This window comes from Carassius carassius, chromosome 3, assembly GCF_963082965.1.
Source record: "Carassius carassius chromosome 3, fCarCar2.1, whole genome shotgun sequence".
NCBI classification, from domain to species: Eukaryota; Metazoa; Chordata; class Actinopteri; order Cypriniformes; family Cyprinidae; genus Carassius; species Carassius carassius.
Window position 1 is genome coordinate 41,057,376 of NC_081757.1, and position 25,613 is coordinate 41,082,988.

The 25,613-nt window shown below is 38.3% G+C and overlaps 1 protein-coding gene across 2 annotated transcripts; it reads right to left on the minus strand.

Moving 5' to 3' along the window:
• Positions 1-564: 564 nt before the first annotated feature.
• LOC132127075 (myozenin-2-like) lies at positions 565-25,097 on the minus strand. Of its 2 annotated transcripts, none has more exons than XM_059538700.1 (6): positions 24,824-25,097; positions 23,265-23,351; positions 9,922-10,088; positions 9,708-9,822; positions 3,000-3,183; positions 565-2,016 (listed from the first exon to the last, which is right to left on the minus strand). In XM_059538700.1, exons 2-6 carry the CDS (start codon positions 23,344-23,346, stop codon positions 1,770-1,772), a joined length of 795 nt encoding a protein of 264 aa, XP_059394683.1. In that variant the 5' UTR covers positions 23,347-23,351; positions 24,824-25,097; the 3' UTR covers positions 565-1,769. The 2 variants fall into 2 exon arrangements, with proteins under 2 accessions (XP_059394683.1, XP_059394691.1); XM_059538708.1 differs by having other exon boundaries at positions 9,708-9,812; positions 9,918-10,088.
• Between the last annotated feature and the right edge of the window lie 516 nt (positions 25,098-25,613).

Genomic DNA, 25,613 nt, shown 5'->3' on the forward strand with positions numbered 1-25,613 from the left:
TGTCATTGAAACAAATGCCATTATTCAAGCAATTAAATTGGATTTGAAATTCCCATGACCTAGTTATTTATTGTCTCATTAAATATATATATAAAAAAAAATAACAAAAGGTTTTCTCGTTTTCATGGTAGGAAGCATTATTATGGGTTATGGTATTTTGACTAGTTAAAAAACATTGTGATGGTTTTAATTCTTACAAACATGCAGCTTTTCACTTCCCAAGATTTTATTATGCATTGGAGATTTGAGAGTGGGGTAATTGTGGATTATTGTGATGTTTTTGTCCACTGATTGACTCTCATTCTGACGGCACCCATCAACTGCAGCGGATCCATTGGTGATCAAATGATGCAATACCAAATTTCTTAAATTTTTTGGGTGAACTGTTTCTTTAATACCTTGATGTCCAAAGAGGTATCACTCAAAGGGGGTTATTTTGTCATAATAACAGGCTGAGTACTGTATTTACATCATCTCGCTTATTACACAGCTAACAAATACAAAAACAATAATGCCACAAAATGTTGATTTAAATTTGAATGATTTTATTATGTGAGATGATAGAGAACAAACAGTGATGTTAGATTAAACTAGCATCACACATAAGAAATAGGTTTCAATTATTCAAAAATGATTGATCTCAGAAATCGTGGTCTAATATCCCAGAGAGCAAGCTGCTTCTTTATCAGCTCATTTTCACTTTTCTGGCATTGCATGTGTTTTATGTTGAGTACAGACATAGCTGAGGCTGAAGTTGAGCGTTGACGGACATGAGCTGTGCCCATCAGCGACTGTCTGATCAAACGCACAAGACTCATCACTCATCTCAGCTGCGTCAGGAAAACAGATTCAATTTGTCGGCCCTGGAGACTCTAACCTTGATAGTGTAAAAAAACTGACACAAGCATGCAATAGGCATGCCATGCACTGCTGGATTTATATTTACTAGTGCATTTTTTTAATAAATTGTGTTAATGCCAAAAAATGTCAGCCCTTTATAAATACATATTTACAGGTTTATATGAGCATAATGTCAAGCACTTCTAGGCTTTGGGTGGCATCAGCTCAATAATACAAAGAACAGAAATCCACTATACCAATAGCCACACTTGAGCGTCTTATGTTTTCAGTGTGCTACTCTCAGAAATAAAAGATGTCTCTGTGGCAGTGCCTTTTTAAAAAGTAATAATACGCACCTTTGTGGTACTAATATGCATTTTTAGGGGTAAATAAGGTACACAGGTGCACCTTTTGAAAGGATACCACCCTAGTGACAGCTTTTGTACCCCTTTTGTATTAGTCAAAATATATTCCAGATTTTTTAAAGATGTTTCTTATGCTCAGAAGGGCTGTATTTATTTGATAAAAAATACTAAATTATACATTTCTTTCAATTTCACCTTGCTCAATATTTTAAGGGTAGTGTATCACAGTTCACAAACATAGCTGTTTTCAACATAGAAAATAATAAGAAATCTTTCTTTTGCAAGCAATATCAGAATGATTTCTGAAGGATCATGTGACACTGAAGACTGGAGTAATGATGCTAAAAATTCAGCTTAACATTACAGGAATAAATGACAGTTTAACAGATATTCAAGTAGAAAACGGTTCTTTTAAATTGTAATACTATTTCAAAATATTACTCTTTTTACTGTAAAAAAAAAACGCAGCCAGAGATTTCTTTCTTTCTTAATTATTCCAAACCAATTCCATTTGACCAGTGTATTTGTCAGTGACAGTGAAGCTCACAACAACAAGGATAACACTCAGAGTTCATCTGACTCGGGGATAAATGTGGAAGACATGGATAAAATGGGCTCAAGGGGGATGCTGGGAAGCATGAGAGGGGCGCTGTCAGTCACCCAGCCCGAGGCCGTTCTGTTGAAGGTGGGCCGGTTGACCGGAGCAGGTGCTGAAGGCTTGGGGCTTGGACTGGGGAGGCTGGGGTTCACATCAAAAGATTTAACAGGGGCTTTGGGTGCCTTCCCGAAACCACCGAATGGAATAGCCACCCTTCAATTAGAGGAGAGGAGTATATGAACGCTTATGGGTTTGCCAGATGATGCAACAAAGACAATCTTACAGCAAAAGGTGTGGAATATAATACAAACCCAGCAACATTTTAGGTAAAGGTATCTTATTGATTGACTCTAAATCAAATATTGCTAGAAAACGAGGAAGTTTTCCAACATTTGGCAAATATTCTTAAAAAGTCAACATGCATTTGTAAACATATTTGCATATGCAACAGGATAATCGAAGAGAAAAAAAGGCCTATTATTATTTTATATTGGAAATGAGAAATGAATGAAAAGTGGGCTTTACAAAACAGAATGGTCCAGTGTAATAATCTACTGTAAACATAATCAGCACCAGTGTTATTATTGTTAACTAAAACTACTTAAAATTAAGAAAAAAAAACTAAAGTTGAAATAGAAATAAATTTTTGTCTTATTTAAAATTATTTTTAAAAATGAATAAAAAGACAAAATAACAAAAATAATAAAACCAAATGAAAACTGAAAATATTTAAATAACAGAATGGTCCAGTAAAATAATAAATGTACTGTAAACATCACCGCCAGTGTCATTATTGTTAACTAAAACTATTAAAAATGGTTTAAAATATAAATATTAGATGAAATAATGAAACTTACAGAACTTTTAAAAAAAGTGACATTTTCAACTAACCAAAAAAAAGAAAGAAAGAAAAAATACAAAAAGTTGACTATTGAGTATGCCTAAAATTGAAATATAAATACACTTTGGCTAATGTAAAGATATTTTAAAATATATATAAAAAAATATTAAAACAGAAACTAAAATTATAATGAAAATAATTAAAAAATATGAATAAATACACTATAAATAATACTAAAACAACACCAGTTGTGTACTGGATTTTTAAAGAAAAAAATTCATTAGATGATTCAAACACAGTTAGTAAAAGAAGCAGATATATATATATATATATATATATTTTTTTTTTTTCTGACCTGTTGAAGCTCTTGTATTGAGGAATCCCTTGTCTGGTTTGGGGCTCAGGCATGCAGGTGACCAGCGTTTCGGCCAGAGAGGGGTCACTAATGAGGGCCTGTTCCCAGGGCGACTGGTAGGATCTGGGCATTGCTGTACAGTTGAACTTCTCTGCTGGAACATCCTTCAAGGGACCACCGTAACCTATTGAACACATGAAAAAAGCTTGATTATATGATGTGGTACATGAACTCAAACCCCTTGTGAAAATAAGTATATTTTAAAAGAATATACAAAATGCAATGTTTTCATACGCTTGATAAATGAACATGTATTATAGTTTGAATGTCTATTAAATGGAATTACTAAAACTAAAACACACTTCAATGTAATTTCTACTGATGTAACATCAATAGAATTAAAAAGAAATAATAAAATACGTAAAATAGACTAAAACAACAACATACAATCCAGTGCTTTACATGTTCTTTAGTGTATTATAAAAATAAGTGTACTTCTTTAACGCATGATTTAAACTATAAGGTACTATAAGGTAAAGCTTTAAATTAGATTAAACTTGTACAATTTGTTGTTATTATTATTATTTTAATTTTTTGGTAATACTTTAGTTTAGGTACCAGTTCTCACTATTATTCTGTTAATGGATTATTTTCATTGTTTTGTGAGCTCAGCTATCGCTTAAATAAAAATGACTTGACCACATGTATTCCTTCATAATGTTAGACAGAGAGCAGCATTACTGTTCCAGTGCAGCTTTGCATTGATCCCTTTTTTTCTTGCATTGCCAGTGAAGCATAAAAGAAACTAGAAACCAAGTAAAAGAAGTGAAAGTCTTCACAATGTCCTAAAACATGCTGTGGAGGAATACAGGGTGACCCTTCAAAATTAGTATCCCTCAAACCTCAGTTCACTGGCAGGGCCAGCAACCCAGAACAAGAGTTACATAATGAGGGTGTTCTGTCACACATCAGCCTCATGCTGAGGACAGTCTCCTTCTCGAGTTTATCGGCCTCAAGGGAGTAGCACAAAACACATGAGTTTCAGCGCTGAGGGTCTGGGCAGTTCAACGAACCTCAGAGAAACTTTAATAACAGCAGGCGGAATTTGTTTTTACATACTTTTTTCATGGGGCAGTGAGCTGACACATCAAGACGCTGATGAGCTATAAAATAATTCTCATAAGAAGGCAGCTTAGGCTTGCTGACTAGTGACACAGAAAAAGTAATTGGCCTTAAGAAGGAGGTTAAAAAATGTCTAAAGATGATGTTAGGTTGTTTTTCTTAATGCATTTAGCTGTACACATATGACATGTCAAAAATTAAATTAAATTAAATTAAATTAAATTAAATTAAATTAAATTAAATTAAATTAAATTAAATTAAATTAAATTAAATTAAATTAAATTAAATTAAATTAAATTAAATTTAACATTTATTTTATTTTATGAAATTTTTACAAATAAAATGAAATAAATTATAAAAAATAATACTATAATAAGGAGGCTGAGGCGGTATTAGAATCCATTTGCAGAAGTTTATTAAGGAAAGATCTTGAAGATAGAATCGTTAAACCAGGCAGAGAGTCAGTAGAGACATCATGACCGTAATGGCAGCCCAAGAGGAATCCACAAGGCAGAGACGAGCAGGCAGGCGAATGGGTCAAACACAAACATCAGTCCAATCAGGCTACAATTGAGAACGAGCAGACAGGCAAAATCATACACAAACAGCTAGGCAGAATTACTATGGAAAACGCTCGGTAAGGCTTCGCAATCAGCAAACACGCTGACTCTTGTTTAATACAGACAAACAGGAAATAACTGTAGAAGCAGAGGGAGCAGTAAACAGTCAGTACTCAGGCGAGGGCTCCCTCTGCTGGTGCGGCGTTAAACAATCCCCTCCCCTATGAGTGCCTCCTGGCAATCGTCGCGGACGTCCCCGTGGTCCTGGAGCTGGTCAATAGGGTCTGGCTCTATGAAATTCCTCTGTGAGAGAGGGATCCGGAATGTCGCTGGCAGCTACCCATGACCTCTCCTCAGGTCCATAGCCCTCCCAGTCCACCAAGTATTGCAGCTGACCCCCTCTCCTTCTAGAGTCCAGTAACTCATTGACATTTTAAGCTGGAGATCCATCAACTTCCAGTGGTGGTGGCGGTTCCAGAGTCTCACATTTAGGGTCAGCATCCGGGTGGACCAGTTTAAGTTGCGAAACATGAAAGGATGGAGAGATACGATAATTAGCAGGAAGCTCTAATTGGTATATGACCTCATTAATTCTTCTGAGAATCTTGAAAGGACCAACATACCTTTGGCTGAGCTTCCTGCTTGGTAGCCGCAAATTGAGGTCCCTCGTGGAGAGCCAGACCCACTGCCCTGGTTGGTAGGGAGGGTGTGGCTGTTGTCGCTTGCTGGCCTGGAGTTCCTGTACTCGCACAGCTTGTTGAAGGTACCCACCACCCCTCACTACGCCTAATCCAGTCATCCACGGCAGGGACCGATGAGGGTTCACCAGGGGAAGTCATGGCCTAGTGGTTAGAGAGTATGACTCCTAACCCTAGGGTTGTGGGTTCAAGTCTCGGGCCGGCAATAACACGATGTAGGTGCCCTTGAGCAAGGCACAGAACCCCCAACTGCTCCCCGGGCACTGTAGCATAAATGGCTGCCCACTGCTCTAGGTGTGTGTTCACGGTTTGTGTGTGTTCACTGCTGTGTGGCTTGGCTGTATGTCACTTCACTCACTCACTTAGACCACGGGAACATAGGGGGTTGATAGCCAAGGACACACTGGAAAGGAGTCAGGCCTGTTGAAGAGTGAGTCAGTAAATTTTGCGCAATTCTGCCCATGGAAGGAAATTCTGCCCATGGAAGGAATTCGACCATCGATACTGTTCTCGGCTGCAGTATCGGAGCTATCGGCCCAGTTCTTGGTTTAGCCGTACAACCTGTCCATTTGATTGTGGATGATTTGACGTTAGACTTACGTTAATGTCAAGGTGCTTGCAGAACACCCTCCAAACTTGGTATGTGAACTGAGTACCTCTGTCACTGACGATATCTTCTGCGATGCCATAATTCCAGAACACATGATGAAACATTGCCTGTGCGGTTTCCATGGCTGTGGGGATTCCTTTTAAGGGGACCAAATGACATGACTTAGAGAATCGGTCTTTGATAACTTGGGTGGCAGTGAAACCATTGGACAAAGGTAGGTCAGTGACAAAGTCAATGGAGAGATGAGACCAGGGACGTTGTGGAATGGGCAGTGGTTGAAGGAGTCCTGATGGTAACTCCTTGGGGGTCTTGGATTGTGCACAGACTTGGCAGGCTTTAACATAAGCAGTGACATTGTTGGACATTGAGGGGCACCAGAATGAGTTGCAAAGTAGATGCAGTGTGCAAGATATTCCAGGGTGGCCAGAGCTGACAGAGGTGTGGACCCATTGCATCACCCGGTGATGTAGACTTTGTGGAACATAGTGGTTATTAGGTCGGTAGTTGGCAGGGGCTGCTTCTTGGAGCTGTTCACGTTTATTCCATGATATCCCAGGTAATTGGGGCGATGACTACAGACAGGGGAAGTATGCATTCTGGGGTATGGCTGTTGAGAGGAAGATCATACTGTCTGAAGAGAGCATCTGCCTTCCTGTTCTTGCTGCCAGGACAATAGGTCACAGTGAACTGGAATCGGTTGAAGAAGAGGGACCAGCAAGCTTGGCGTGGATTGAGTCTCAGCACCTTTGATGTATTCCACGTTGTGTTAAGTAATCACCTGGAAAGGATGGACTGCTCCCTCTAACCAGTGTCTCCATCGTTCAATGGCTGCTTTCATGGACAATAGTTCCTTATTTCCAACATCATAGTTTCTTTCATCTTCAGATAACTTCCTTGAGAACTTCCTTGAAATGATGTCTCTCTAACATGAAACTCACACTTCTCGTCCTTGACATAGAGTTGATTCTTTAGGAGTCTAATTGTCCTGACATGGTTGATATGTTCCTCTTCTGAATTCTAGTAGATCAAGATGTCATCAATGTAGGCTATTGCGTACTGGTTTAGGAGGTCTCGGAAAATCTCATTGATGAATGATTGGAAGACAGCCGGAGCGTTGGCAGATCCATATGGCATGACCTGATATTCATAGTGCCCTCTGCTGGTGAGGAAGGCAGTTTTCCATTCATCGCCCTCTTTAATTCGAATCAGGTTATATGCACTCAGTAGGTCGAGTTTGGTGTATATTGTAGCTTCAAGGAGCTGTTCTAGCGCTGAAGGAACCAGTGGCAGGGGTTATCGGAATTTTACGGTGACATTATTTAGTCCTCAATAATCAATACATGGCCTCAGTCCTCCATCTTTTTTCTCTACAAAGAAGAACCCTGCTGCAGCTGGTGACGTAGAGGGATGAATAAATCCTGAACTTAGGGCCTCCTCAATATATTCCTCCATGTCTTGGGTCTCAGTTCTGGATAAAGGGTAAATTTTACTCTTGGGTGGCATGGCATTGGGGAGTAAATCGATAGTACAGTCCCAGTGGCGGTGAGGTGGTAATTGCATAGCTTTGGTTTTACTAAATACTTATGCCAGATCGTCATAACAGTGGGGAATATTAACTGCCTTGTTATTTATGGGACTTTCAATGCTGGTGGTGTAACATGGTTGAGGAACTGGGCAAAAACAATGACTCTAACAGAAAGCAGACAGACCACTTGGTGCCCTGATGCCCTGATGCCAGGAAATGACAGGGTCGTGACCAGACAGCCATGGAAATCCTAGGATTAGTTCGTGCTTGGGAGAGTCGATGTCATATGGATTCCTGGTTAAATAAACCAACTTGAAGGGTTAATGACTTGGTCTGGTGAAATATTCCATCCCCAATGGAAGTATCGTTGATGGCTTTAATCTTGATGGGTGGGTTGCATGGTTGAATAGGTATATGATATTTCTTGACGAGATCCTTGTGAATGAGGTTCATTGTTGTTATTGAAACGGACATGTCTTCAGTTCTTAGGGTAAGAGGGAGTTTGAAAGACTGGTTATTTGGTAGAGGGAAGTGCTCCATATTTACCAGTGCGGGGATTTGGGCAGAAAGTTTGGAAAAATCCACTTGCATTGGTTCCACTTGCATTGGTCCACTTAGCTTGGCGGTAGATGTAGATATGGATTGATTGATATTTGAGGAGACAGGTGGAATCTCTCTTATATTCTTATATTTCTTTAATTTCATACTTTAATTTCAACTTTTTGATTATTTTCTTCATTTTTGAAAATAAATGCCTTTCTGATGTGAAATGAGATTTGAAAAGTGAGAAAAAAGTTTGGCAAAAGGCAGGTTCAAACTCAGATCGCAAAAAGCATGCACTTTACCATCTATGACAGTGGAGCTGATGTTTGATGGTCATCTTTTGTAGAGTTGACTATCCCAGTCATCATTGGTGGGCAGAGTTAGTGTAAAAAAAACCTCTTAGTGTAAATAGACACTAATAAAATAAAATAAAATAAAACAGCATAGCGTGATACCAGTGGCTTTTGTCTCTCACAATGTTAGACTTAATCTGATTTTAATCTTGTTTATTTATCATCAAAAGTTAATAAGTTAAAATAGCAGGACGCACTGTAAATATGTGCTCATCCACTGATCTAGGAAGGGTGGCTGAGCCCCAAGGCAAGATGAGGCCATGGCAGTTATAAGGATAGGATCTGTTTAAGATCCTGATGCTCTGTGCCACCACTTAAACGACACAGGAAACACTTAGCTAGCTTCCTGTTGGGGCACTATGGCCACCGTTCTCACAGGAATGACATGCTCAAGATGTACATCAGCATGTACCACAAACCAACACTTCTAAATTCTGTAGTGTATATTAATATATAACTTGACTGAAATAAAAATAAAAACAAACAGTATTTCAAAATCTGGATTCATGTCACTGATCTACCTCAGTCATATAGTTTTATTTCTTGGTTAAAAATAAAGATTGTGATTTAGAGATGTTTTAAATTGAAGTCCATGAGAAACTATATCATGTCTTCTGTTTGAGGTGCAAAAAAATATCTCATATTGGACCATCAAACATCATCAGTAACACCACATTAGTACAAAGCTTTGTCTAATTAACTAAAAAACGTTTTGAGACTTGGTCGATCTCGATTGTAAAGAGGCAAAATCAGTGTATCATTTTGCTGGTTTTGGTTTTTAGTGCTTAACAAAAAAATGTATCTCCTAAAAACTAAAAATTTAATTGTAAAAAAAATAAAAATAATAATAAAATAAATAAAAATAAATAAATAAATAAAAATAAAATAAAATAAAATAAAATAAAATGTCAGTTGACATAATATGTTTAACATTTTAGTAAAACATTATTACTATTGAATATTAATATTTATGGTTTATTAAAAACCCTTTATTGTTAGTAAATATTTTATTTTAAATTTGCCTTTAAATAATAATAATAATAATACTTTTTAAAAATAATAATTTAAATTAACTACAGCAAAATAAAATAAAATAAAATAATAAAAGACCTTTTTTAGGTCAAGTGCAAAAGAATTCCTTGAGCAAACTGTTAACATAGAATTATGACAGTTTTTCAGTTGTAGTGACCTATGTGCAGATCTTGACTCAATTTGCTGTGGATCTTCAAAATGTCCTATCGCATCACTTTTTTAAGTTTGGACATTGCATTGAGCAGATAAAATGCTGTGGACTAACCTGGGGCAATAGTCTCAGGGTTGAGTGTATTGGCTATCTGGTCAACTCCAAGACAGTTTTCATTGCTTAAAATGTGTGTCGTTTCAGCACTTGGACCTGGAGCAACTGCGTCAGTCTGAGAAAAGAAAAATGGAAACGTGACTCTATTGACAATTAGTGGTTATTTAGATTGTATATAAACACGCAGGCCTTCTGTGTAATAAATGACACTCACATTGTGCTGTGTGTTGGCTTCATTCTGAATACCTTCAAAGGTGTATTTCTCTGAGCGCTTCTGACGCATCTTGAACAGACGAGAGCCCCTTTTTGATGCCAAGGAAAGCTCCTCCAACATGATCTCCTTCGGTGCGCTAACTTTCCTTCCCAAATCCATCGCTAGTTCTGGAAAAGAGTAAAGAGTAAGCAGTGTTGGGGGTAATGAATTACAAGTAACGCTAGTTATGTAATCAGATTACTTTTTCAAGTAACTAGTGAAGTAATATTTGAGTTACTTTTTCAAATAAGTAAAAGCAGTTATTTTATTTTCCCATTTATTGACTGACTGCATGTTGGGAGAAAACAGGCGTAAGTGCACATGTAAATGAAAATGATGCTACTGTATCTCACTGCACAAAAACTGATTCAGTATTTCTCTAAATGAATAAAAACAGTGAAATGCAAACTCAGGATATAATGCAAAATAAACAAATACACATCATGTATTTAGTCCCAATCATAATCCCATCTATTAATTTTTACTTTTGATGTGAAAGGGCTTTTACATTTGCCAAATATATATATATTTTTAATTTATATACAAATACAAGCAAGCCCGGACCTAATCAGAAAAAGTAATGCAAAAGTAAGGTAGCCTTATGCATTCTATAAAAAGTAACTAAGTAATGCAATTAATTACTTTTTATTTTTTATGGATTAACGGAATAATGTAATGCATCACTGGTAAAAGTGACTTTCCCCAACACTGACAGCAAATATAATACAATATTCTACATCATTTTAAGAATTAATTTCTTTGCTATTATTTATTACTTAAAACTAATCTTTAATGATCGAAATTACATATATTTAAATGTTTTCCCCCCATAAAAATAACTTCATTGTGTTTTGAAATGGCTTGAATGTTACAGTACCTTATTTAGTATACGCAGATATATGCATATGATAATAATTTATTGAGACTGTCTTTGTACACTGCAGTTAGTTTTAAGGAGTAAATTAATTAGCTCATGGTTTGTCTTTAAGCATATTTAAAAAACTTGAAGTAAACTTTTAAGTATTCAATTGTAACAGCCATACTCACTACACTGTGTTTTTGATCAATGCATGAACAATTCAGTTTTGATTTTAGCTGTATTTAGGCCTGAATTGAGTTATTACTGACGGTGAGTCACTCGGGGAGCTCTGACATGCGTATCAAAGGTTGAAAATGTATCCTGCTGGTATGTTCTTACAGCTGTCAAGCGTCTTCTTGCAGTCAACCCCAGAAATAGAATTTCAAACAGACAACTACAAAAGGATTAGCTGCTCTCGGTACTAATACATCTCTACATCTTAGTATTTGTAGCTGCCCGAGTGTGTTTAATCTAATCACTAGTAATGTGAACACACAAACCTTAACAATTCAATTCAATTCAATTCAAGTTTATTTGTATAGCGCTTTTTACAATACAAATCGTTACAAAGCAACTTTACAGAAAATTATGTTTCTACAATATTTAGTAGTAGCTAGTAGTTTGTGCACGTTTGACAGGATTTTAGAAAAATAAAAATAATAATACAAGACGTAGTCAGCTAGATGATGAACTATCAATATTATTAATTAATAGTAATTATATGATGCAGTCACACATGTAGTAATAATTGTTAGTTCTGTTTGTTGATTCAAGGTTAGGATCATCTGGGGTCCTCTGAGGGTCAGCATCATCTCTTCTCCGGTGTTCTGGATCCAGACTGGAGCTTGTGTAAATCCTAGTTACCACGGGATGTAAATCCCGTGGCAAAACATAGAAACAAAATAGAGACATCATTAGCATAGCTGCTGATCCAACAAAGTAAAATTAGTTTAACCCAAGCTAAAGAATAAAAATGCAGATGCAACTACACTCACAATTTAAGAGATACATTATTCGAATGCTTAGCGAATGAGATGCGTTTTTAAACTAGATTTAAACAGAGAGAGTGTGTCTGAACCCCGAACATTATCAGGAAGGCTATTCCAGAGTTTGGGAGCCAAATGTGAAAAAGCTCTACCTCCTTTAGTGGACTTTGCTATCCTAGGAACTACCAAAAGTCCAGCATTTTGTGACCTTAGGGAGCGTGATGGATTGTAGCGTGGTAGAAGGCTAGTTAGGTACGCAGGAGCTAAACCATTTAGGGCCTTATAGGTAAGTAATGATAATTTGTAACTGATACGGAACTTAATAGGTAGCCAGTGCAGAGACTGTAAAATTGGGGTAATATGAACATATTTTCTTGACCTGGTAAGGACTCTAGCTGCTGCATTTTGGACTACCTGTAGCTTGTTTATTGACGAAGCAGGACAACCACCTAGAAGTGCATTACAATAGTCCAGTCTAGAGGTCATGAAAGCATGAACTAGCTTTTCTGCATCAGAAACAGATAACATGTTTCGTAGCTTGGCAATGTTTCTAAGATGGAAGAATGCAGTTTTTGTAACATTGGAAATATGATTTTCAAAAGACAAATTGCTGTCCAATATAACACCCAGATTTCTGACTGTAGAGGAAGTAACAGTACATCCGTCTAGTTGCAGATTGTAATCTACAAGATTCTGTGTGGTGTTTTTTGGTCCAATAATTAATATCTCTGTCTTATCCGAATTTAATTGGAGAAAATTATTTGTCATCCAATCTTTTACATTTTTAACACACTCTGTTAGCTTAGATAATTGGGAAGTTTCATCTGGTCTCGTTGAGATATATAGCTGAGTATCATCAGCATAACAGTGGAAGCTAATTCCGTATTTTCTAATAATATTACCAAGGGGCAACATGTATATTGAAAATAGAAGGGGACCTAGGACGGATCCTTGTGGCACTCCATATTTTACTGATGATAAATGAGATGACACCCCATTTAAGTAAACAAAATGGTAGCGATCAGACAGGTAGGATCTAAACCATCTTAGAGCCTGCCCTTGAATACCTGTATAGTTTTGTAATCGATCTATGAGTATGTCATGATCTATGGTGTCGAACGCAGCACTAAGATCAAGTAAGACTAGAAATGAGATGCAGCCTTGATCTGACGCAAGAAGCAGGTCATTTGTAATTTTAACAAGTGCAGTTTCTGTGCTATGGTGGGGTCTAAAACCTGACAGAAATTCTTCATACAGATCATTTTTATGCAGGAAGGTGCTCAATTGAGCAGACACAACTTTTTCTAAAATTTTAGACATAAATGGAAGATTTGAAATAGGCATATAATTTGCCAGTACACTAGGATCTAGTTTTGGTTTCTTAATAAGAGGCTTGATAACCGCCAGCTTGAATGGTTTTGGGACATGACCTAAAGATAACGACGAGTTAATGATATTGAGAAGCGGTTCTTCGGCTACAGGTAACAGCTCTTTTAGTAATTTAGTGGGTACAGGATCTAATAAACATGTTGTTGGTTTAGATACAGTGATAAGTTTATTTAGCTCTTCCTGTCCTATATTTGTAAAGCACTGCAGTTTATCTTTGGGTGCGATGGATGAAACTGAAGTGTTAGACGCTGTAGAATCTACATTCGCTATTGTATTTCTAATGTTATCTATTTTATCAGTGAAGAAATTCATAAAGTCATTACTATTTAACGTTGGTGGAATATTTGAATCAGGTGGCGTCTGGTAATTTGTTAATTTAGCCACTGTGCTAAATAAAAACCTTGGATTGTTTTGGTTATTTTCAATGAGTTTGTGGATATGCTCTGCCTTAGCAGTTTTTAGAGCCTGTCTATAGCTGGACATACTGTTTTTCCATGCAATTTTAAAAACTTCCAAGTTAGTTTTTCTCCATTTGCGTTCAAGACTACGAGTTACTTTCTTGAGAGAGTGAGTATTACTGTTATACCATGGCACAGTACGTTTTTCTCTAACCTTTTTCAATTTGATGGGGGCAACAGCTTCTAATGTATTAGAGAAAATAGTGCCCATGCTGTCAGTAATTTCGTCTAATTCATGTGTATTTTTGGGTACAAATAGCAGTTGAGATAGATCAGGCAGGTTATTTGCGAATCTGTCTTTGGTGGCTGGAACAATAGTTCTGCCCAGACGGTAACACTGAGACATATAGTTAATATCAGTTATACGCAGCATGCACGATACAAGGAAATGGTCTGTAATATCATTACTTTGGGGTACAATATCTATAGCAGTAAGATCGATTCCATGCGATATAATTAGATCTAGTGTATGATTAAAACGATGAGTGGGCCCGGTGACATTTTGCTTGACTCCAAAAGAAGTTTATTAGGTCAGTAAACGCAAGTCCTAATGTATCATTTGCATTATCAACGTGAATGTTAAAATCTCCCATGATTAGCGCCTTATCAACTGTAACTAGAAGGTCTGAGAGGAAATCTGCAAATTCTTTTAGGAATTCTGTATACGGCCCTGGTGGTCTATACACAGTAGCCAGAGCAAGAGATACATTAGATTTCTTTTGCATGTCTGACAGTGTAACATTTAGCAGAAGTATTTCAAAAGAGTTAAACCTGTATCCTGTTTTCTGGGTAACATTGAGAATATCACTATATATTGTTGCAAAACCTCCGCCACGACCAGTCTGACGGGGCTCATGCTTATAACAGTAGTTTGGTGGAGTAGACTCATTTAGACCAAAATAATCATTTGGTTTTAGCCAGGTCATTAATCATTAACAGTGTTTTAACATATGTTAATAGCTTAATATACAATAATTAGCCTAGTATGTTTGTGTTGAAAGTATTACAATGTTTATATTAATTGGAGAGACAATTAAATGTCAGCTGGTTAGTTCTAAGTAATTATGTATGTAAGAAAGACCTGAATGCCTTTATCAGTGATGCATTAAATCTGTGTATTAATTAAAAATGAAAATAAAGACTTTTACATTGTTGCAAAAAGAAAAAAGTATTTCAAATAAATGTTGTGCTTCTGAACTTTCTGTTTATCTAATAATACTTAAAAAAACCTCCCTTTGCATCACAGGAATAAATTACATTTTGAAGTATATTCAAATAGAAAAAAATATTATGTATAATAATCTTTGTTTTATTCACTGGGTTATAACTGATTACATGTAATCTGGATTACGTAATCAGATAAAAAAAATGATAATAATAATTACTTGTTATAACATTATATCACATTTTGTTATCACAGTACTTAACCATTACTAACTGTGTCCCACATGACACTCTATGTACTTATGCACTATACACTCACCATGTAGTGTATGAATTACTTAAGGTTAGTTTGTCATTCATAAGCGGAGTCTGATAGCCCCTCCCCCTTCGTTATGTAATTAAAGATGTGAAAGTTGAGTGCATGAAGTGTACAATATTCAACAGTTTGCTTTTTTTGGTTAATTAAGATCATCACCTGGGTATGAGGGGCCTTGCAAGACTTAATTCATTCTGGCACTCTCACACACTTACATTCTCCTTTCACATACATATATTCTTGCTTTCACTTGCATTCTTCTTTCAGATACGTATATTCTTGCTTTCACACACTTGCATTCTCCTTTCACATACATAAATTCTTGCTTTCACACACTTTCATTCTTCTTACACATGCATACATTTCTACTCTTACACACACATACATTCTCCTTTCATATGCATATATTTTTGCTTTCACACTCATACATTCTCCTTACACATACATATATTTCTACTCTCAATCACATACACTCTCCTTTCACATACATATACACACATACATATATAGAATGTAAGAGAAGAATGTATGTATGTGCGAGAGAAAGCTTAAACTGATAAAAATGATCTCCGAAGTACAAGTTAAACTCGAGGACGCAATCAAAGCGTTTATCGCTGCGAAAGCCCGATGCGCACGCTTCTGAAATGTAGGTGTGTAAATGTGTGTATCAATCAAGAAAAAATCGAAACCTCCAGTTTTGTGAGGTAAAAAGTTGTGAGCATATGTTTAGTTTTATTCTGTACACTATCTATTAGCTGTTGCATTGTGTACCTTTTTCACCTTTTTGCAGAATAAAAAAAAAACCTCTGAAAACATGCTTGCACGTTTTTATTTTAGCCTAGAGCAGCATTTGAGCTTGCGCCAGCCCTGGTTACAGGCTTAATTTGACAGGCATTGAAGAGGCATTCATCAGTTACTCCCTTGCCGCAGTCAAGGGGAGGGACCATCGGCACCGCATTGCACAGTGCCAGTCTCTTTCAGTGCCTTCAGGAGATTGTTCTGCCAACCCTGTCAATGTTTCAGGGCGCACCAATCTCCGGCGAGTGATTCTCTCAGTTACCGCTTGGAAACTAGTGGTGCTGAGAGGCTCGCTACCTCTACAGAGGTCTCTAGAGCAGCTAGTACAGTTGTCCCCTGCCGGTCCGCTGCTTCAGGGCACTGAGCTAGTGGCTATGGGCACACGAGGAAGCGGTCACTGAGCTGCGTCGAGACATGGATTTGTCTCAAGGGGAGGGGCCATTGGCACCGTATTACATGGTGCCCGTCTCTCCTCAGTGCCCTCAGGAGACCGTTCTGCCAACCCTGCCGGTGTTTCAGGGCGCAGGAATCTCCAGCGAGCGCTTCTCTCGGTTACCGCCTGGAAACTAGCGGTGCTAAGAGGCTCGCTACCTCTATGGAGGTCTCTAGAGCAACTAGTATGGTCGTCCCCGGCCGGTCTGCCAATTCAGGGCACCGAGCTAGTGGCTCTATGAGCGTTCGCCCCTTCCAATTACCCTCACAAAACCCCTCCATCCCCGCCACTTCTTGTGCTTCGGAGGGCGGTGGTTTCCAGCAAGATGTTAGATGTTCCAGTGTTTCCAGCCATCGTTCAGGACAGGGAACATCTAACATCCTCTTAAAAGAAAGTGTTAAAATTGGTACCACTCTCAGAGAGTCTGGCAGCGTGGAACTTCTGCCGGGCTTTTCTGCGTGGATATTGAGCACAGTACGGATAGGATACAGGATCCAATTTATTCGTCATCCTCCACGTTTCAATGGCATGGTCACCACTTCCGTGAAACCGGAGCTGATGCAGGTACTGTCTCGAGAGCTACAGACTCTTCTGGGCAAAGAGGCCATAGAACATGTTCCTTGTCCAAGGAAAGAGTCGGGCTATTACAGCAGATACTTCCTGGTTCTCAAGAAGGGTGGGGGAGTGTGCCCAATCTTGGATCTTTGAGGCTTAAACTGTACGGTCAAAGCGCTCAAGGGAGATTATATCTCTCCTCGACGGCTCGCCATGGGCGATTTCAGAGAGGAGGGACCTTCTGCCTCAGGCAGGGGGCACGATATTCCATCCCAGGCCCGACCTGTGGAATCTTCATGTTTGGCCCCTGAAGGGTACTAACTGAGGAACACAGGGCTTTCGCCAGAGGTTATTGATACCATTCTTAGTGCTAGGGCTTCCTCCACCAGACAGAGTTATGCCAGTAAATTTGGTGTATTTGACAGGTGGTGTGTGGTACACAATGTTGATCCAGTCAACTGCCGCATTGCTTCAGTTCTGGACTTCATCCAAGAGAAATGGTCAACAGGCACATGCCCTGCTACTCTTAAGGTTTATGTGGCCGCTATTTCGGCTTTCCTGCAGTGAAAACCGAGATGCCTTCTTGTGACTTAGCTATAGTTCTCGAGGGTCTGGTTAAAACCCCCCTTTGAACCTTTAGAGTCAGCGTCTGATAGACTTCTGACTTTAAAAATGTTTTTTTTTTCTCATGGCAATAACTTCTTTGAAGAGAATTGGGGATGTGCAGGCTCTGTCTATCTCACCATCATGCTAAGACTTTTCCCCAGGGAGGGTAAAAGGGATTTTGCATCCTCATCCTGATTACCTGCCTAAGGTTCCGTCTTCGGCTGTACACCCGGTCATTCTAGAGGCCTTCTGCCCTCCGCCGTTCACAACGTCATAGCAGGAGAAATCTTATAGACTGTGTCCAGTCCATGCTCTTCAGGCTTACGTCCACCGCACTAGCCAGTGACGTAAGTCGGAGCAGCTGTTCGTCTGTTATGGTGGTGGTAACAGAGGAGCAGCTGCCACCAGGCAGACCATTTCTCACTGGGTCAGGGAGGCTATTGCTTTGGCTTATGAAGCGCATGGTCAAGCTTCGCCTATAGGTCTTAGAGCTCACTCAATAAGGGGGGTCGCTTCCTTAAGTGCTTTAGCAAGGGATGCCCCTTACAACAGGTTTGTGATGTGGCAGGTTGGTCATCTCCGCACACATTCATAAGATTTTGAGTTTGGATGTCCATGCTACTCCGGGCTCTCATGTCCTTGAGTCAACATCACAAGCTAATGTCTGAGGCCTTCTTGTGGTTGGATAGCACAACTGCACAACCTTAGGGGTCCAGACATTTTCAAGCACGGCGGTGTGGGTATTCTTGTTCCCAATGCGCTGAGCAGCGCAGCATCGACTGAAGCTTTCGAAAGGGAACGTTCCCGGTTACTTAACTGTAACCTTGTTCCCTGAGAAAGCGGAACGAGATGCTGCGCTGCATTGCCGTACTGAATATGTCCCAGGACTGCTCTTCAGACAAAATGTCCTGTGGATGCACCTGCGGCGTATCTATTTATAGCCCCGTGTTGCGGGCGCGCGCCCCGATGACGTCATCAACCGAGGCTATATTACCACCGGGTCAATTCTATTGACGTGTTACACACATTATTCACAGCTGGTCACGAATAAGAAGTTTCCCAATGCGCTGAGCCGCTTTCTCAGGGAACAAGGTTACAGTTAAGTATCCGGGAACGTTCAGCCTCAGTCGTGTTACCAGGTAGATGTATTATAAGCGTCCAAGGTTTTTTTTTTTTCATTTAATTTCATCTGTCATGTCGGGCAAAAAATCAAGTCATACTCCACATTCCATACCAGATGGGGGCAGTTTGCCTCAATAAAGTGAATTGGTCTACTCTAGAGTAACAAACGAGAAACGACATAGTCTCTATGCTCTGCCCCTACCTTCACAACAACCCTACAGCCATAGCCGAAGCCTAAGAGGACGTTTTGCCTCCAGAGGAACGTTGGGTGATGTCAAGTGATTTTGAAACATGACATCTTCAAGCTACTCCCCTTCACCTTTACCAGTGAATATGTTCATATTCGTTTTGTTCATATTACATTTTGAGTTGTATATACACATTATTTGAATTAAATTAATTTGACACACACCATTCTGTCAACATCATTGGTCAACATCAGACAGCTGATGTTGACCAAGCTAGCGCCAACCAACGTAACCAGAGCTGCCAACTCTCAAGCATTCACCGTGAGACACACGCAATTGACTCTTTTCACACGCTTTCACGCCACACATCAATTTTCTCACGTACAGAAAAACCACGAAGCAAAGAGGACACAGAGACCAACAGACTAGTCAGAGCAGGTTAATTATGATATAAAAAAATGGGTAAGTTATAGCTAGCTAATTATCAAACGCAGCTACGGTTAGCCATTGCTAACATTCGCACGTTTATCGAACAGCCTTCGATACATTTCTATGTTATAACTTCCCGAAAAAAAATACACAAACATATAAAACAAACTTCTAGCGAAATACTAACAGCATCTAACTTACCAATCCAAAAGAAATGTTGCAAGTTCGGTGTCGAACCTCATTTCTTTCAGGTCCATCAGTTGTCTCCAGCGATTGAAAGCAGTGCCGATGTTTACTCTGGTTCGGCTCCTTTTCTTATCGGATTTGATTTGTGATTCGGAGCGCGGTTGTTTCCCTGTAGCGGGTGGTGGTCTCTTGCCAAGGGCTTCAGTCATCCTTCCGCTCTCTTCCCTGAACTGAAATGAAGTACTGGGCTGTATTTTCCACACGATTGACATCAGGTTCAGGTACGCCCACAAGCCGTGCGAGTTATTCGTGTATTGCAGGTTGGCTGGTGGTTATGTTGCCCGCATACCGCCTCCCATGGCCGAAACTGGTATTACGACACCTGTCGGGCCGGGGCTAGAAATGCTAATGCTAATTAAGGTTGATATCTCTGCAGCACTATAACTTGACATTTTTTTAATGACATCATCGCCCTTATTTCTTCTCATTCTTTTGATGCGTGTAGGTCATTTTTTGGATATTTTTACCTCAATTTTTGCACATGGCACCTTTAAGTGGGAGGTTGCAAGTTAGGGACAGCGATATCTTCATATTATTTAAATAACTCAAGACTCATTGCGGTTTATTTATTTTTAGATTTTCATTTACTTATTTTTCAATCGCAGCTCTGCGTGCAGCAATAACTCAGTGCTAGATTAGTGTTCTATAAGCGCCACCTGCTGTCAGAGATTAAATTAGCATTTTCATCAGAATCAGAAAGAGCTTTATTGCCAAGTGTTTACGCACAGAAGAAATTTCGTCAGGAGCTTCCAGTACAGAAAGTACAAACATAGTGCAGACACAGATATAATTAAGGAAATAAAACTAATAATAATAAATAGTAATAATAAAATATTCATTCAGCCAATCTGATGTTTTTGTTTTGTGCCCTTGCTTCATGTTGCATATATTTTTTGTTTGTTTGCTCAAGGTTAGTTTGGCCAGTAACAAAGCAAAATAAACATTTAATAAATGTAAAAAAGAAAAAAAACTAAATAAAAGAACTAAATAAATTGGCAACGAGAATGGGAATTGGCTCATTTGATTGTAAAATAAATAATATCCTGATCAGTGCATCCTTAACTGGAATAGTTAGGCCTACCTGAAAGACCTGAAAAAGCATGGGTTATTTCAGTTTTATCTTTGAACTATTGTACCTATTTGTGCAAAATGGTTATTATTTATTACAATACAATGTTACAGTCAACAATGAAAACAATAAGTCTTATTTATTGATTGATTGATTGTGGCAAGTCCTCTGAAAAGTTTGCCAGGGCAAATAAAAAAAATTAAACCACTGGACGAACCGGACCAGTAGAAAATGTCTTTAGCGTTAAGCCCTGTTAATACGATCAAAATCAGTGTCTTAGAACTTATACACAGATCTGTAGAACATGTAGGTTACATAATGATATGTTCAAGTTAAAAACTTTAAATATGTACTTGAAAAGAAAACAGGACGACCTTGAATAGCATAACTGTAAAATTGTGAGGGAGAGCTGAGCAGGTCTAGCACATGTATTTCCTGGTCTGAGAGTGACTTCCTGCTTAAACAGGAAGTAATGGATACCAAAAAAGGTAGAAATATATATATTAATATATATATATATATATATATATATATATATATATATATATATGTCAAAGGAGAATGCATGTGTGTGAAAGCAAAAAAAATGTATGTATGTGAAAGGAGAATGTAAGTGTGTGAGAGAGAGTAGAAATGTATGTATGTGAAAGGAGAATGTAAGTGTGTGAGAGAGTATAAATGTATGTATGTGAAAGGAGAATGTATGTATGTGTAAGGAGAATGTAAGTGTGTGTGAGAGTAGAAATGTATGTATATGAAAGGAGAATGTATGTGTGTGAGAGTAGAAATGTATGTATGTGCAGAGATGTATAGTAACGAAGTAGAACTACTTCACTACTGTACTTAAGTACTAAAAGGCGGTATCTGTACTTTACTAGAGTATTATTTTTTTCTCCTACTTCCACTTTTACTTCAGTACATATTTTCGATGAGTTTAATACTTTTACTCCGATATTTTTTTTAAGTGCTGCATCGTTACTCGTTACAATTATAAAAATGTTACGAATCATTCCATTACAAACAGAACTGTAGATGGCAGGTTTGATTAAGCTGGCACATCATTAAGCGAATCAAGCGATTAAGAAGACTGCGCGTGCTGACTGAACTGCTCTGCTGTGAAGAGAGAGATGAACACTGAGCCGAGCCAGATAATGACTCGTTCACGAGTCAAGAACCGGTTGCATCGGTTTTCGAATCACCAGTAGTTCTTTCTGACAGTTCGATTCAATAAACCAGTTGAAGAAAACAGTTCACCGGTTCTTTTGCGCTCGACGCAATGGCGTCATTGGCGTTGACTGCAAGCCTTCGGTTTACCCGCGCTCATAACATTAGCACAGAATCAGTTCAGAATCAATCACCAAAAGAATCAGTTCGGATCAGACGCTCTGTGTGTCGGTTTGCTTTCACGCTGAATCACACATGCGCAGTATCATCAGCTCCTCGGTTCTCGAATCGGACACGTCTGACAGAAACGGTTCTTGACCACTGATCTATAATATAAGTTATATATATATATATTATATAGATCAGTGTTCTTGACTCGTGAACGAGTCAGTCTGTTGTTCGTTATCTGGCTCGGCTCGGTGTTCATCTTCAGTTCTCTCACATCAGCTCAGTCAGTGTACTGTTTGAGTAAATGAATTACTCCGGGATATTGGTTTGTTTGAACTCAGAGGGAGAGTCAGCCACATTAAACAAGTTAACAGCTTAAGTCATTTGTGGATTAATGCTAATTGGAGACGCGAACCGTTTAAAACGATTCAGTTCGATTTGGTGAACTGGTTCAAAAAGATCCGGTTACATCGAATGATTCGTTCGCGAACCGGATATCACAAACTGCTTTGTTTTGAACTGTCTTACAACAGACCCGGTAGAGAAGACAATGCTGAATAAAGTCGTAGTTTTTGCTATTTTTGGACCAAAATGTATTTTCGATGCTTCAAAAAATTCTAACTGACCCTCTGATGTCACATGGACTACTTTGATAATGTTTTTCTTACCTTTCTGGACATGGACAGTATACCGTACACACAGCTTCAATGGAGGGACTGAGAGCTCTCGGACTAAATCTAAAATATCTTAAACTGTGTTCCAAAAATAAACGGAGGTCTTACGGGTTTGAAACAACATGAGGGTAAGTTATTAATGACATAATTTAGCAAATTGGGCGAACTAACCCTTTAATCTGTTTTTGGTTTGCAAAAAAGTTACAGTCAAAGGAATTGTGATTGTCCTTTAGGTTAATTATTTGAAATAGTAAAAACAATATGTTCAAACTTTTGACTACTTTCTTTAATAACTACATAACACAATACTTGTACTTTTACTTTCAGTACTTGAGTAGTAAATTTTCAAATAGACTACTTGCAATACTTAAGTACAAAAAATGTTGAATACTTTAGTACTTCTACTAAAGTGTGGTGCTTAAAGAGCACTTCAACTTCTACTCAAGTCATTTTTTTGATAGAGCACTTGTACTTTTACTCAAGTCTGGGTCTCTAGTACTTTATACATCTCTGTGTATGTGAAAGGAGAATGTAAGTGTGTGAGAGAGAGTAGAAATGTATGTATGGGAATGGAGAATGTATGTGTGTGAGAGTGCCAGAATGAATTATGGCTTGTATGGCATATATGTATGTGTGTGTGTGTGTGTGTGTGTGTGTGTGGGATGAATCATTGCTCATACCATCAGTGGCATGGATCTCTCTACAGATAGCAGCTGCCTGCATTTTCCTCTCCTGTGTTGACATCAGAGTATGCTGAGACATGCTGTCTGTTGAAAACAAAGTAAGGGAATGTGAGTATCCTACATTTTACACCTTGCAATCTCTAACCTTTTCAAACAATACACATCATACCAAACTCATAATCACATTCATAGTCCACTGGACGGGGTGACACCTGCTGAAAGCCTGACACTAGCACATCCCTTTAAATAACCCTGAGCAATTAAACATGACGGCCCAGCAAAGGCAGCGCTCCCGTGTAGTTCTGCGGGGGACTGTGAATCGATACGCCTGATATAGACCCAACTGGACAGGATGCTGCCGAAGGGTGTGTTGTCACACCATACCAGGAGAAGATGGGAATCTGTGTCCACATCCATTACTGTACTGTACATGCTGTTCACTAACCATGCTACCAAATTCCTAATGGAAAGCTTGTCTAACCCACCAGTGTTGATATCAGTCTCTAAAACTTATAAAGTCACATGATAATTGAGATAAGACTGCAATGCAACAAAATATAAATATTAGATGAAAGAAATTCTAAAATGACTGAAAGTAACTGAAATAAAAAATAATGAAATGTATATACAGTATACACACAAACGGTAATTAAAAATATTGATAGATATTATAACAATATACAACTAATCACCAATTGCAAAGACGATAATGAAATAAAAAGTACATTGATGATTATGATTTTATATGTATAGAAATGAGTGAATGCCATATGCATGTGCAGTACCATGCTATTTACACTTCAGAGAATACTAATAGTTTTAATAATCATACGCCAGAAGTACTTATTTTGTGTTTTGTGTTGACTACCATACTAAAGCACTAAATTTAAATAGGTTTAGTATATTTAGTTAACATATTTAAATGCAACTTCATCATTACAAATGCATAATTACAAATATATTTAAAATACATGACATCCAAGTTTCGATAGAAATAAAGAATGCTTTAGTTCACCGTAAATGCTTGTCAGTACATTCAGCAGTACTTTAACCATATTTCAAAGACAGTAAAAGTAATTATGAAATTATATATATGTAAAGATGTACTTAGTGAGTCAAAACTGCATTTAATATAAAGTATAATACATGTTATTAAATAACATGCAGTTAAGTGTCTGAAATCATTGCATTCAGTTGGCACATCAATTAAAAATATTATAATAATTCTGTATTAAATGCAATTAAAAAAATATATATAATAAAGTGCATTTCTTAAAAAATTAAAATAAATAAATACATAAAATAAATCTGTTAGTTAGGATGTACTGTGTAAACTTCTCACATTAATCAAATTAGTAACATGTGAAATGAGCAGTGTGCAGATATTACATATGACCAGCATAATCAGTGCAGGCTAATGCAATGTAGCTCCATCCAAGACCTTACTGTACTGCTTTGAGACATTACTGTACATCATTATAGATGAAGGCAGTCATCAGCGCTTTGAACACACTTCACCCCCCCCCCCCCAGGGGTCCCTGAGGCAGGGCTCTTACCTGCGCCAGGTCAGGTTGTGTGGAGAGGTCAGTCTGGATCTGTGCTGCTTTCCTCTCTGAGCAGGAATGAGGGGCTCTAGCCAAGCGGAGGGGTGTCAGAGCGATCTGTGCGCTTTCACTAGCATACAGTTATAAATAGCACTGATCATTACACACAAACAGACTTACGTTGACACTTTTGAGTGTGACAGAGACAGCGGGTGTCTGCTCAGGTTATGACTTCACTGTGTTTGCACAGTTCATTCATTCTTAGGTTTCAGTTCGGTCACCTAAGTTTTGGTTAACGTGGTCAGTGGCCTAATTTCTACTGTGAATGAGTGCAATGTGATTTGTAGGATATATATATATATATATATATATATATATATATATATATATATATAAAACACCTTACCCTGGCTTTTTCATGGCAACGCATTACATTTAATTAAATATTCCTTCCCTAGTAAAAAAAAAAATATATATATATATATACAGTACAGACCAAAAGTTTGGACACACCTTCTCATTCAAAGAGTTTTCTTTATTTTCATGACTATGAAAATAGTAGAGTCACACTGAAGGCATCAAGGGCTATTTGACCAAGAAGGAGAGTGATGGGGTGCTGCGCCAGATGACCTGGCCTCCACAGTCACCGGACCTGAACCCAATCGAGATGGTTTAGGGGTGAGCTGGACCGCAGACAGAAGGCAAAAGGGCCAACAAGTGCTAAGCATCTCTCGGGGAACTCCTTCAAGACTGTTGGAAGACCATTTCAGGTGACTACCTCTTGAAGCTCATCAAGAGAATG